A 13,645-nucleotide genomic window follows, 5' to 3' on the forward strand; every position below is an offset into this window, starting at 1 on the left:
TAAATAAATAATTTTATTACTAATTATAAAGTAAAGTATTTAAATATTTAATTTAATTACTATAATAATAACTAGCTATTTAAGTATTTTAATAAATAATATAAAGTAAACTTATATATTTAATTAACTTAGACTAGATTAATATAAAAAATATTAATCTTTTCCTAAATTAATAAATAATTTATTAATCTATTATTAAATTAAAAAGTTATATCTTAATCTTTTTTTAATTAGTTAAAGGATTAAAGTTAATTTAGTTTAATCTAACCTATTAACTCCTTATTATAACCTTAAGAGCTAGGTTATAATATATTTCTAAAGGATAAACCTTAGAGTAATTTTATAATTTATAATAGTAAAGTAATTAAGTTAGTAAATAAGTAAATTAATTATTAATTAGTAATATAAATAAAAATAAATATACATATTTCAATTTAATCATATTATAAATACTATAATAATAACTAATTATCTAAGTATTTCAATAAGTAATATAAAGTAAATTTATATATTTAGTTAACTAAGCTAAATAATTACTAAGTAGTAATAATCCTATTATAAATTATTTTAGAGATTTAATAATCTATTTATAAATTATTAAATTATTAATTAATTTAATAATTTATTCTTAATTAATTAATTAATTTAACGTTTATCTAAGACTAGCTACCCTATAGGCCTATTATTATAATTATAAAAGTTAGGTTATAATAATTTCCTCTGTTATATTAAAATATAATAAATACTTAATTTAAACTTAGTAACTTTTACTATCCTAGTACTTAAATAAAGACTTATATAATTAAATTACTTAGTAAATATTAATAATAAAGTAAATAAATAAATAAATTTATAATGTAAATATTATAATAATAAAGAATATAAATATATTAATATAAAAATAAATAGGTATTTTAGACCTTAGTATATATATTTATTTATTATTTATGTATTTTTATTTATATTAAGCTTTTAGTTTAAGGGGGTAAATATATAATAGTTTACTTTAATAAAGTTAAATAAATTAAATCTACTAAAGTTAATTAAACCTTTATTATTATAAGATAAAATAAAATTAAGTTCTCAATATATAAATACAATATAATATATTTATACCAGATCCATATTTATACCAGGGGCCATTAAAATACCTATGCAAAATCAAGGCCGTTAAAATAATAGCTAATAAAATTCTATATATCTATATCCTAACTACTTACAGTAGTTTAGAAATATCGCTCTTAAGGAATTTACATTAGAGGCAGAACCGTCGCTATTATAGTAATAGTAGCAGTAGAAATAGTATGAGAGGCAGTAGGAAGCAGAGCAGAACAATTAGATAGTGGAATACTAAGCACAATCATAGCATTGACCTACTACATTCTAGGAGGTGTAGGAGAGTGACAACACAGTTCCTGACTGTAACACAATACTAGTACTCCCTAGCTAATTAGTATATTGCATTTGTGCTAGAAAATTTCCTTAGTATCTTTGAAAGACAGCTATTCGCTGCGGTTTAACTACATTTGCTCCCCGCCAACGATATATAGGGGGCGCTATCAAACCTAAGGCACTTGACTTTGTTATTATCATCAGCTTCATCCTGCCATTGGGCGTCAAGTGATATTTCGCAGGTAACCCTTCCGAGTGTTTAAAGAGGAAATGTTCTATGGGGCTTTTTATTTTCCCTTGCTTAGCTCTTTAAAGACCTCCTACTTATTGAGATTGTAATAGGCTCACAACTCACGCTGTCCTCGCCTTAACGGATTTAGCTAAATGAATTAATAGTCAGTGTCTCATGGACCTGCACTCCACAATATACGAACTAACCTTGGTCAACCCTATGTTTGATCTGTCCCAAAAGCCCTATATGGCCTCAAGATCTCGGTCCAAAGCTTCTCATATCTACACCGTCCTAGCCGCGGGGTAACGCTTTTAAACTAGCTTGCTTAGGGACGATATACAGATAGCCCTAATTATAATCCTACTGGTAGTTGCATTGAGTCATATTGATGTCAGGTTGGAGCGTCAATCTGACGTTTCGTGAATATTGACGTTGGGAGAGCATTCCCGTATTCAAAACAAACTTTCTAATCAGTGGGTACCTACGCTTAAGGAAACGTCACCTTGTTAATGTCTTCCGTTTTGGAAAAGTGCGGCGTCGCGTTATGCTACAATAAGAATTAACCTTCAGTAGCCGATCAAATAGAGCTAGTAATCAATCCAGTCCACGGTCCCTAATCTCATAGCTACATTCCGTCGACGATAGCTTACATATATATACGTTTATAAAGAATCGTTACGCGCTCTTGCTGCTCTATTCTATAACTTTGTTTTGTCAATTCATAAATCCATTTTCAACTGTAGTTATACATATATCCCGCACTGTTGTCCAACATAATGACTGTCTATTCCTTGGGGCTTCTGCTGGCCTCTTTGGCTGCCCTCGTTCAAGCGCAACAGCCCAATCGTCCAAACGACCTCAACATCACTCTGGCCCAAGGTAATGCGTACGGTTGTTCTTCTAAGGCCTGCCTAGAGAACCTACAAACATTCGAGGCATTGGACCGTCCGATCTTTGGAGATGTTCCCTTCAACTATGACTTCTACGCCACCGCAGATAACTTTACTAAATCTAAACCTGGAGACCTGTTGAAGCTTCAGCGACAGAATTCCACTCTATATGATATCACCCCTGGCAGCTCGTTATGGTTCATCCAATATACATCTGTCGGTGTTGGTGGACAGCCAGTCCCATCCACTGGGTTTATCCTTCTTCCCTATTTGAGTGAGGCATCCAACAAAACACCGCTTATTTCATATGCACATGGTACTATCGGAACTGTCGCTGCTTGCGCCGCGTCGTCTTCTTATAACGGGTACGATTACGACAGCTGGAAGCTTCTCCCACCCCACGGATTCGCCGTGGTTGCTACAGACTACGCGGGCTTGGGCAACAACTACACCACACACAAGTACGGAAACCCAGTCATTAACTCAGAAGACGTATATTTCGCTGTTGTTGCCGCCCGCAAAGCTTTCCCAAACGTCTTCACCACTAAATGGGCTTCTCTCGGTCATTCTCAAGGCGCTGGAGCCATATGGGGTCTTGAGGAGAATCCCCGTGTTGCTTCTAACCAGAGTGGCGAATACGTGGGAGGAGTTGCCGTAGCTCCTAGTGCGAGACTGAATGATCTCCTGACCGCCGTTCCTCTTTCTGAGGGATATGGATTCGGCCCCCTGATTGTGAACATCTTCCAGTCCCTGAATTTCTCCATACAGCCACCCGTCTTTACCCCAGAGGCCATGAAGCGTTACCCGCTGATGAATGCGCTTGGGCTCTGCGACAATTCATATGCGGGCCTCAACTTTGACCTCCCGAACCATGGCATATTGAAGCCTACTCCTGAGCAGAATAAGACGATTCATGAAGCTTACACCAAATTCCAAGACCAGTATGGCGCCGCGACCGGGAGAAAAGGATACAAGGATTTCCTTGTTGTACAGTCCCATGACGATGAGATTGTGAATTACACTGCTACGATTAAAGCATACGATTTCGCCTGCAAAAAAGGCAACATCGTTCACCTGAGCGTGTATCACAACCTCACCCACGACGAGTCAATGGCCGCTTCGGCGCCTGAGTGGCTCAAATGGCTCAGTGATAGAATTTCAGGTGTGCCACTTGCCAATGCAACCAAATGCACCATACAACAGAAGACGCCCTTATACGTCCCTTCGCGTTCTGGGTTTGGGCTGGCGTGATTATGGATAACGCAAGGCCTCGGTTCCCGCCTTATTGGACGCTCTTATATTACTATTGATCCTGGGCTCATCCTTTCTTCCCTCGTTCTTCTGCAGTTATTTATTTTTCAAAAAAAAATCCAACCGGCTCCAATTTTCGCGTGCGTCCAAGGCTCACTGGTCGTTTCCTTGTCACGGACCTGGTGGTTGTAAATGAGGAATGCTGGGGACCAGTATAAAAACTCTTAAGGGGCTAGTATTTTGAAAAACCCCTGTATAGAGTGCACTTGGTATGAAGAAAGAAGGACATAAAGAACGATTAAATTACGAACTACTAGTAATTATTACGTTTCCATTATCCAATTTCTATATACAGTAGCTAATTTAAAGCTCTACGTGCCAGTGGTTTGCTTCCCAAGCTATTAGCCTAGTCGTGCGGCTGCTCCGGGCTCCGGCTTTGGTGTAGCCGCCAGTACCAAACCTAATAAAAGCAACGGCTACTCCCCTAGATTTGGCAGACTGAACACCACTTTCTATCTTAAAGTCTGTAATCAATCCTAGCCTGATTTACACTATTTCCCTTAACAATTGTATCGTAAACTTCAACCTGCGCTTGCTAACCCAGGCGGCTGCGATGACATTTGCCTCCTTATCTGAGACTCCCTACACCGGACCGAGACAACCTGGCTCACTCGCCGGCTTAGTAAAGGGGTTAGATAGCTATTTCACTAAACCTCTTGCGGAAACTTAGTAAGACCTCTAGTATTATATTATGCGCTTGTGCTTTATCAATAAAAAACTAACTCTACTCTTTGGTCTTCTAAATCAACTCTACCCCCCGCATAGTGGGTCGTACAAGGGTTAATTAAATCAACTCTGCTAGAGTAAATCAGAGTCTTACCAATGTAGGTCGTCTACTCGTACACTAAGAACCATCAAGAAGCTAACGAGCACGCTGTCATACTCTGTAGCCTTGGTGAAATGGTCCAGCGTGGATATGGCCAGCTCCAAGACGTCGGTCTTAACGGTGTCGAGCAACGAAGCAAAGCTGGCTTCTTCTGGGTCGCACTCGTCTGTCCAAACGCCCGCTAGCCTTCTCGCATTGCCTATAAGCGTCTCGAAAGCGTCCTTTTGTTTCCTGCTGAGCTTGAAAGGCGGCCTTTTAGACGGATCCCCCAGAGCCATGGCCCGGACAACATATGCCAGAAACTGCTTCCATTGTAATGCGTATCTCCTTTGCGTCTCCGGCCTAAGCCTGAAATGGAACGGCTTGGATCGCTCTTTCTTGAGCTCTTTCCGGTTGACCTCAAACAGCGCATTCCACGATACGATCTCTGGTCTTAGAATCAGCTTTGCCTCCATGACCAAAGAGTCGAAAGCAGAGTGGATGTGCCTAAGTGCATCATCGTCACTGTGTTGCGGTTGGTCTGAGTCAATGCTATATTCCATCGATATAAGCCCTCGCAGAAAAGCCTTCTTATGGCTGAAATACTTCAGATGGGAAGCAGCCCCCAGCCGTCGTAGCCAAGAGTTTGGGGGGCCGAAGTCGCTTTGTTCATCAATCCTGCTTGCCTCTTCTCGCCGGAGACGCATCGCCTTGGCTTGGAAAGCATCTACAGCTCGCTGGATATCCACGTCTCTGTCGCGATCAGCGGCCCGCGTATCTTCAATCGTCTAACCCCTTGCAACCTCAAAGTATTCGCTTCGGGGCCCTTTAACGAAGAACCGTTGGTATATGACATCGCTTCTCCACGGACCACTTCTCTCCTCCGCAGCTTCTCCAGCTGTTCGACGGCCGCCTTGCAGATGTTGATTCCAGCCGTGTGCCGCGCGGAGATGTTCTCGTATCCTCTTCAAGCTGGAGCCTACAGTCTTGCAATTGGATATAAATGTGCATCGAAAGCCACTAGTGTTTGGTTCGCCTAATGCTGCTATGGGGCGAATGTCATCTGACGGGGTAAGTAGAGCATCAAGTTCGTCCTGGCCCTGGATAATGTCTAGCTTTGATGCCCACTGCTCGACCTGTTTAATCTGCTGGCCTTTAAGCTTATGTGGTGATGCGCGAAGATGTGTGTTAATGCGATGTCCAATGACAAAGATCTTGCACACACGACAACCTAGCGTACAATACTCTGGCTGGTAAGAGAAGTATCCATGATCTAATAAGCTTGATGGGCTTGTATTGTAAAGACTATGTTGTGGTAGTAAACGCCAATTAAGGAGTGACCACCATTTACTATTATCAATAACCCATGCAACCGGAGATAGTATAAACAAGCAAAGGTCCGCTTTTACTGTTAACTAATTCAATTAGCTATTATAAGCTAGGTGCTTATTTTACTAAACCTTTTGTAGAAAATTAGTAAAAGCTTTGGTAAAATGCCCTGTTGTGTAAGTTTATTTACAATAACATTGGCTTAACCTAACTTATTATAGGGCTTGGGTTTACTATATTAGGTAACTGCTGACTACTACCCTTGTATAATTGCCAGTTACTCTTTGTCCTGCTAGCGCCTAAAAATCTATTATATAAAATTAATTACCGTTTACTAACTGCTGTAAATAATATATACTAGGTTTATCTTAACTATTTATAATATCCTGACTTAATACTTATAAAGTATAGGGTAAGTTCTTAAGGTAATAAGCTAAGGTTAATTAGTTTATATTAGTAAAAAGAATAAAAAGTAGCTTCAAGTAAGTATAATTATAACGGAAATAAAATATAATAAAAATTTAGTTTATATTTAATTTTAATATTTTATTAATAATTATTTATTTAAATTATTTAAAAAGTATAAAAAATTAAATTTTATATATTTAATATTACATTCCGTTATACCGTAGCGCCAATAGGGTAAAAGATTAGGCTAATAATCGTAATTATAGTAATTACTGTAACGGAACTAGCTATTTATAATAGATCTAGCTGTTATAGCGGACTAGATTGTAATACAGTACTCCCCTTTTAGTGGTCTTGTCCTTAAGACCTCGCTAAAATAGTAAACTAAGCTATCTTCCAGCGGTCTTAAACAGCTGTTCTAACCCCTAAGGGTACTGTAACGTTCCCTATAACGTTTTTCCACAGGCCTTATCAGCAGCGGAGGTCTAATATAATCTAGCTTACCTTAGACCATAAGCCGGAATTGAACCCTAGGCCACTGGCTTCTTGCGATTATAATATTACGTTCCGTTATACCGTAGCACCAACAGGGCAAAAGATTAGGCTAATAATCGCAATTATAGTAATTACTATAATAGAACCAGCTATTTATAAGGGATCTAGCTGTTACGGCGGACTAGATTGTAATATTTAATTATTTTATAAAAAGTATTATAGCTTATTACTTTTTAAAATATTTAAAATACTTATATAAGTTACTATAATAAGCTAAGCTCCTATAGGTTAATATAGAAGGGATTCCTAAGGGATAAATATTATAACTTAATAACTTATAGTTGTAAATAGTAAGCCTATAGGGTAGGTACAATAGATAAATAATAGTTTATATAAACTAATTAAGGTTATATTTACTTTTTATAAAGTAAATACTAGTAAATAATTACTTAATTAAAAAAATATTTACTTTTATAAAAGTAAATATAAGTAAATATTATACTATATATTTATTTTATAATATTTATTTAAAATAATTTAAATAGTTAATTATAAATATAAAATAAGATTTAATTATATTTACTAAGTATTATTTACTAATTATATAAATAAACCCTTTTTTATTTTTATTAATTATTTATTAGTTTAGCTTAGTTTATTTATTAATATAAACCTAATATAAAGTTTATTTTTTAAAAGTTCCTTTTATACTAATATTATAAAAGCTTAGCTTATTATATATTTATAACTTTTATTTAAAGGTTACCTTAGACTATAGGTAATATTTATTATAAAAATACTAAATAATTAATTTCTAAATTTTAAATATAGAAATAAATTAAAAAAATAAAATATAAAGTAAATATTAAAATAGTAATATTAATATTATAAATTTATTTAAAAAAATAATTAATATTATAATTAACTTGATACTTAATAATAATTTAACTATACTTTTATAAAACTTATAAAGTATAAATTTTAATAATATTATAAAAAAAACTTAAGCCTTAAATACTATTATTACTTAAATAATATATTAATAAATTATAAACTAAAATATTATTAATTAATAAACTTAAATAATTTAGAATTTAGCTACTTAGCTTTAAAATATTTAATAATAAAAATAACTACCTATAGCCTAAGGTTAATAAAAAAGCCTTTATAAAAAAAAACTAAGAGAAATTATTAAACTACCTTTACTAATATTATTAGTAATTAATAAAAGGGTATAATATTTTTACTACATAGGTATAATCTTATGTAGGTATAACTTTTAACTTAATTTAATTAGCTAGAATAAAAATATTTTTATAAGTACTTCCTAGCGTAGGTAGTAAAGTTAGCTACTTTAATATTAACCTTTATACTTAAGTATAAAGCCTTAGAAATTATTTATTATAATAGTTTATAACCCTTTTTTAATTTATAAATTAAATAAGCTTAAGCTTTTACTTTAATATATAGATTAAATAAGCTTTAGCTATTATTTTAATTTATAAATTAAAAAAGCTAGTTTATTATTATTTATAATTTTTAATTTTTAATAAACTTTTACTAGCGTTTTATTTTTTATATATTAAGTTATATTCTTTAGCTATTTAAATAAATACTTTTTATTTTCCTAAATTTAAGTACTTTATTTAATTAATATTTTTAAAGTTATATTTTTAATTATATATTATATTTTATATTACCTTAATAAATTAATAAAAATAAATTATATTATTGAAAAAATAGTTTTTATATTATTATTCCTTACTTTAATACCTAAGGTTATATAAATACTAAAGTTATAGTAGTAGTAAATAAAATAATATATTTATTAAGTTTTTATTAATAAATATATTTTATATAAGTAGTTTAAAATTATTTATTAATTATTAAATTTTAAATAAAATATATATTTAAGCTTATTTATATTTTTACTTTATTTTAGTAAATAAAATATACTTTTATATAAAAAAAACCCTTTAATAAATATAAAGAATATTTTTATTAATTATTATATTAAGTAGTTATTTATTAATAATAGTAAGCTTAGTTTATAGTTTTATAAAGGTTTTTTTATAATTAGTTTCTTTTAGGTAGTTTATCCTTTGTATTTAGGAAAAATAGCTTTTTTATAATATATAATTTATAAGTAAATTTAAGTAACCTTTTTTAAATATTAATTTAATATTTTTAAGTTTAAATTTTTTTACTTTATTAAAAAATCTTTTTTTATTATTTTCTTAGGTTTTATAAAGTATTTTAGTTTTTTTTATATTTATTTTTATTTTATTTATAATTATTTATAAAGTTTATTTTAAAAAGTTCTTAAAGTAATATTAATATATTTAAAATTACTTTTTAATTTTTAATTATTTATATTTTTATTATATTCTTTTTATTTTACTAAGTATGAAAGTTTATTAATTTTTTTTATTTATTTTTAGTAATATTATTTTATTAATTTTATATTTAAATTCTTTACTTTTAATAATACTTTTATTTTTAATAAGCTTTTTTATATTTTTATTTATTAATATTTTTTTTAATAATAAAATATAAAAAATTAAGTATATTATTTTTTGTATTATTTAATTACTCTAAAAGGTTTAATTTATAATTAATTTCATAAATCTTTTTTAAATTTTATAAAGCTTAACTTTTTTATAATTTAATTTATTACTTAGTTTATTTATTTTAATATTAATTTATTTTTTTCCTTAAATATATTAAAGTAAGTAAATTAAGCTTTTTTTATTTATATATTTCTTTATATATTTTTATATAAGTTTAAATTATATATTAATAACTATTTATTTAAGTTATTTAAAATGTATAAAGAATTAAATTTTATATATTTAGTTATTTCCTTAAATTACTATTAAATTACAGTTCCTTTAGATTATAATAGCTTACGGTTATAATCTATTAAAGGTATACTATATAAGTAATCTTTTCCTAATTAGCCCTCTGGTCTATACTTTATCCGAGGTACGTACCTTCGCTAGATCAGGTCATAACAAAACCCTATAGCTAGTATATACTCTTAACCTCCGCTCCCTAATAATAAGAAAGGGTCAATGTATTTAAAAAGCAGGGCCAGATAATAAGCTATATCAAGGCAAGCTTTTAGATTATAAAACTCAGGCTCTGTATAAGCAGTAGCGTAGGAAGAATAATACGTTAAGATCTCCTAAAGATTACATTCTCAGATATCGTAATAAGTAATACGTTATAGACTACTTTAATGTAATAATACTTAATCGTACTAATAACTGGTCACTATTTGTAAGAGTAGTGGGGGAAAAAAGTAAAAGCTCTCTCCATAGGTCTTACGCTTATTTAAATTAGACAACAGAGCCGCTCTAACACTCAACTATCTGACTAAATTAAGGTAGGCTCCTGGAGTTCCCCCACCCTGTGTCAGTCGTAAGTCGCATGCGCCAGTGTTTAGCTTTCGGATGTCTAGAGGAGACGCAAGTAGCGGGGTAACCATCAGGTACACCAGTGGAAGACACATCGTATATACGTAGACGGACTGTAAGAGGCATCGTAGCTTAGTGTTGAGTCTCCCAAAAAAAGATTCATCAAGATTCGCACAATTTTAAATATAGCTACATAAGCAATTACTTAGGATCCCTCTTCATGTACTTGATGATATATCTACCCCATTTCTCGCTCCCCTTGTCCCCCATAACCGCTTCACCCACTCTTGGCCCTCTTGGCGCCCACTCGTCCAAATCCAAGTCCAGCTCCTTCACGGCCTCAAACCCAGCTTTCTGGTATGCTTCATACGCCTGGTGCGATGAATGTACCCAAATAGTGAGGCCCAGTTTGTCGGCGATAGCATTGCCATACTGGAGCATGATGGTGCCTACACCGCGGGATTGGTGCGAAACCGACACGTGTAGACCGGTGATGAAGACGCAGGGTTTGTCCTGGGGAATGATGTTGGTCTGCCAGTATTGCATGTCACGGGACTCGAGGGCCTTGAGGCGGTTAATTGAATCTTCTTCTCTTTTCTCTTCAACGTCTCCAGTGTCCTCATTTTCAGGCTCATCTTTCTTCGGACGTGGCTCTTCCTTGGCCGCCGACTTGTCATCACTGGGTCGGCTCCAAGGAATAGCCGCCTCATCTACGTCCTTGAACGCCCAACCTGCATGGCCCACAATCTCGCCCGTCTCCTCGTCTACGGCTTTCACGTAGATTTGTTTTTTTCGTTCCAGGCCATCGAGGAGCATGGAGCGCATGATGTCGTACATGTCATAGGGCTTCCGGCCCAGGCCCTTCACAATGGTGTGCGGGTCGATGGCGAAAGCGTCAGAGGTCATCTGCGCACAGGCGTGGACATCTGCGTAATTGAGGGGCTGGACGGAAACCGAGAGGCGGTTGCTAGAAGACATGATTGCGGTATAGAGAGAGAAGTTGTGGCTCGTTTTGACCCGTTGCGACAGTGGGGTGGAAGGATTGAGAATAAATAGGGCTTTGGGTGTGTTACAACTCGTGGCAGTGGTTGGAGGGGTATTTATATGTCTCGACAGTGAATGAATGTTGGCCTTCCCAAAAGTGAGCATTTAGTAATATTTGCTAAATGACGGGCGGATTCATTCATACGTTGGTATGCTGTGTTGGATGCGCACGCACACGCAGCAGGTTTGGTCTTTTGGAGGGCTCATGAGGGGCTCAGCTGCAGGGGGTTGTTCAATGCTGCCCCATCCGCATGTTCAATATTTGGGCGAACATTGCAGCGGCTGGATGGTCTCCTAGCCATCTTCATTTTTGACTTCACTCACATCAAACCTCTTTGCATTCCGCATCCTCTAGGCTGAGGACATTGCTTGATTATCTGACGCGCTCTATGAACAAAAAGAATTGTTTGTCCAGTTCCAAGGGCATGCATCAATGAAAGTATCATCATTTCTATACGCTATTTACACAAGAACAGATCATGGTGATTCCAGTTCAGGCAGGCCCTGCCTATCTCTGAACCTGGAAAATCAGTTTGTTGAGGCTGACTTATGTCTGTTAGTTACCAATTACAAGCAAACCCTGTACCTTATTTATGCGAGACATTCATTCTAGACCGAGTTCCCGCGGTTTATGTTTCCAAGAACAAGGCGCTTGATGTCTCCTATGCCTCAATCTATTACCTGTGAGGAGGAGAGGAACTCGGTGCCTATCGAGTTACAAGCATCATTGGTGCCCCATGTGCCCTATCATCATCTTCAACTCGCCGGGCTTTGCATCTCCAAATCCGGGGTTCATTGAAACAACAATTTGTTTTCCTGGACGGCGCTCGGCCATGCCCATGGCACAATGCTCTGCGTGTGCCGTTCCGCTCGGAAATCCCGTGTATTGCATCTTGGCCCTGCCTCGCACTTGCTTGAGCAGCGTAAAGAAGCAATGCTTGTCATGCCACTCTATCGTCGCCCATGCCTGTCGTTCCGAGTCGGGCTTCTCCGCCATGAGCGCCATTTCTTCGGTCGTGAATACTTTGGACGTGTTCAAGTTGGAAGCGTAGTAGTTCCATTCGCCATTTGGGCCAGGCCCAGATTTTTCAAAGAGGGAAGTCATTTCGTCGTCGCGGCAATGTGGTGGAAGCCAGGACGTGGATAGTGAATCGTACTTGCAATCAAGAGTGAGTGCCTCAGCGATGGACGAGCCGCAATTACATGGCGGCACTGCTGCCTTTCGGAATCGGACTACTGCATATATTCCCATGGTGATGAGGCCATACACGGCCATTGCCACTATGACGAGCTTGACCACGTACGACAGGACCGTGCGAAGACGACTACTTTGCCGAGCACGAGGTATGTAAAGCTCGGCCTCCTCATCGTCACTGGTATTGATTTTCGAATATTCATGCTTTTCAGCATTGGCTATGAATGGATCTGAAGAAGAGGACGAGCTGTATTAGTCAGTAAATACCCTTTACTTATGGGCGGTGGGCAAGTTGAACATACGAAGACAGCGCCATTGTGAGAAATTGTTTGCTACTGTGTGAATAGACTTACTCGTAAAATAAATCGAAAATAAAAAATAGAGATGCAGAACATAAGGATGATGGCCGCTGGTCTCGGGGACTTAGCTGACGACCCATAGAAGTGACCTCTTGTTCAGCGAGCACTGCATGGGTCACCGGAATCCTTGCTGTCCTCACGGCTGTAGCGGGGCGGTTAAAAGGTTAGCAGGCGGGGTCGACTTTGGGAACCGACTTACACCAAGTTGCAACCCTCCGTCAAAAGTTCCCGGCATTTGCTTATGTCGGTCATTATTTCATGCCAGGAAGCTTTCAATTCATGTATACTACTTTATGACGCAAATAACATTGAGGTATGCATATGGCTTGGCAACTTTTCTGCATTCATCTCCAGTATACAGTCACAGGGAGCAATTTTGCCGCACTCAGTGAGGCGACTACGAGATTTCCTACCGTTTAGGACATTCAGTTCTTCAATCTATCTAGGCAAGGATGGCTCTTATGATAGTGGCCGTTTCAAGAAGCTACAATGCTGTCTAATAGTGTAGGTAGTCGCAGAAAAGTTCATTGCATAGTTTCCATTTGCATCAACTCTGCTAGCTATCGATGGATTGAGCTCTCGTCTTTTTGATGAATACATAGTACAGTATCTTTATGTATATCTTCTTGAGGATTTACTCGGCATCCGTACGCTTCTCGTTGTTGACAGCTTCAAACTCTCCAAACTTTCCGTACTTGGGGTAGTCATTTGTTCTCTTCTCATTATTGACGGCCTCAAACTCTCCAAACTTGCCATACTTAGGATA

General features: G+C 35.6%; 4 protein-coding genes across 4 annotated transcripts; 1 reads left to right on the plus strand and 3 right to left on the minus strand.

Moving 5' to 3' along the window:
- Window positions 1-2,334: 2,334 nt before the first annotated feature.
- Window positions 2,335-3,893, plus strand: M431DRAFT_514427 (hypothetical protein). The gene has a single exon (XM_024920232.1). It carries the CDS (start codon window positions 2,401-2,403, stop codon window positions 3,763-3,765), a length of 1,365 nt encoding a protein of 454 aa, XP_024767005.1. The 5' UTR covers window positions 2,335-2,400; the 3' UTR covers window positions 3,766-3,893.
- A 373-nt stretch (window positions 3,894-4,266) lies between these two features.
- On the minus strand, window positions 4,267-5,507 carry M431DRAFT_463296 (hypothetical protein). Its single transcript, XM_024915378.1, has 2 exons — window positions 4,561-5,507; window positions 4,267-4,490 (listed from the first exon to the last, which is right to left on the minus strand). Exon 1 carries the CDS (start codon window positions 5,335-5,337, stop codon window positions 4,642-4,644), a length of 696 nt encoding a protein of 231 aa, XP_024767006.1. The 5' UTR covers window positions 5,338-5,507; the 3' UTR covers window positions 4,267-4,490; window positions 4,561-4,641.
- A 4,975-nt stretch (window positions 5,508-10,482) lies between these two features.
- Window positions 10,483-11,259, minus strand: M431DRAFT_102500 (hypothetical protein; the record flags this gene model as incomplete). The annotated part of the gene is made up of 1 exon (XM_024911449.1): window positions 10,483-11,259. The coding sequence occupies one exon, from the start codon at window positions 11,257-11,259 to the stop codon at window positions 10,483-10,485; it is 777 nt and encodes a 258-aa protein (XP_024767007.1).
- A 448-nt stretch (window positions 11,260-11,707) lies between these two features.
- Window positions 11,708-12,848, minus strand: M431DRAFT_514431 (hypothetical protein). The gene is made up of 2 exons (XM_024920233.1): window positions 12,823-12,848; window positions 11,708-12,767 (listed from the first exon to the last, which is right to left on the minus strand). The coding sequence occupies exons 1-2, from the start codon at window positions 12,834-12,836 to the stop codon at window positions 12,050-12,052; spliced, it is 732 nt and encodes a 243-aa protein (XP_024767008.1). The 5' UTR covers window positions 12,837-12,848; the 3' UTR covers window positions 11,708-12,049.
- Window positions 12,849-13,645: the final 797 nt, after the last annotated feature.

This window comes from Trichoderma harzianum, assembly GCF_003025095.1.
Source record: "Trichoderma harzianum CBS 226.95 unplaced genomic scaffold M431scaffold_83, whole genome shotgun sequence".
In the NCBI taxonomy this organism is placed as follows: domain Eukaryota; kingdom Fungi; phylum Ascomycota; class Sordariomycetes; order Hypocreales; family Hypocreaceae; genus Trichoderma; species Trichoderma harzianum.

Excerpts from the sequence above, each read along its gene's own strand:
- M431DRAFT_514427 (XM_024920232.1), top strand. The coding sequence starts at position 2,401 with ATGACTGTCTATTCCTTGGGGCTTCTGCTGGCCTCTTTGGCTGCCCTC.
- M431DRAFT_463296 (XM_024915378.1), bottom strand. The coding sequence starts at position 5,337 with ATGCGTCTCCGGCGAGAAGAGGCAAGCAGGATTGATGAACAAAGCGAC.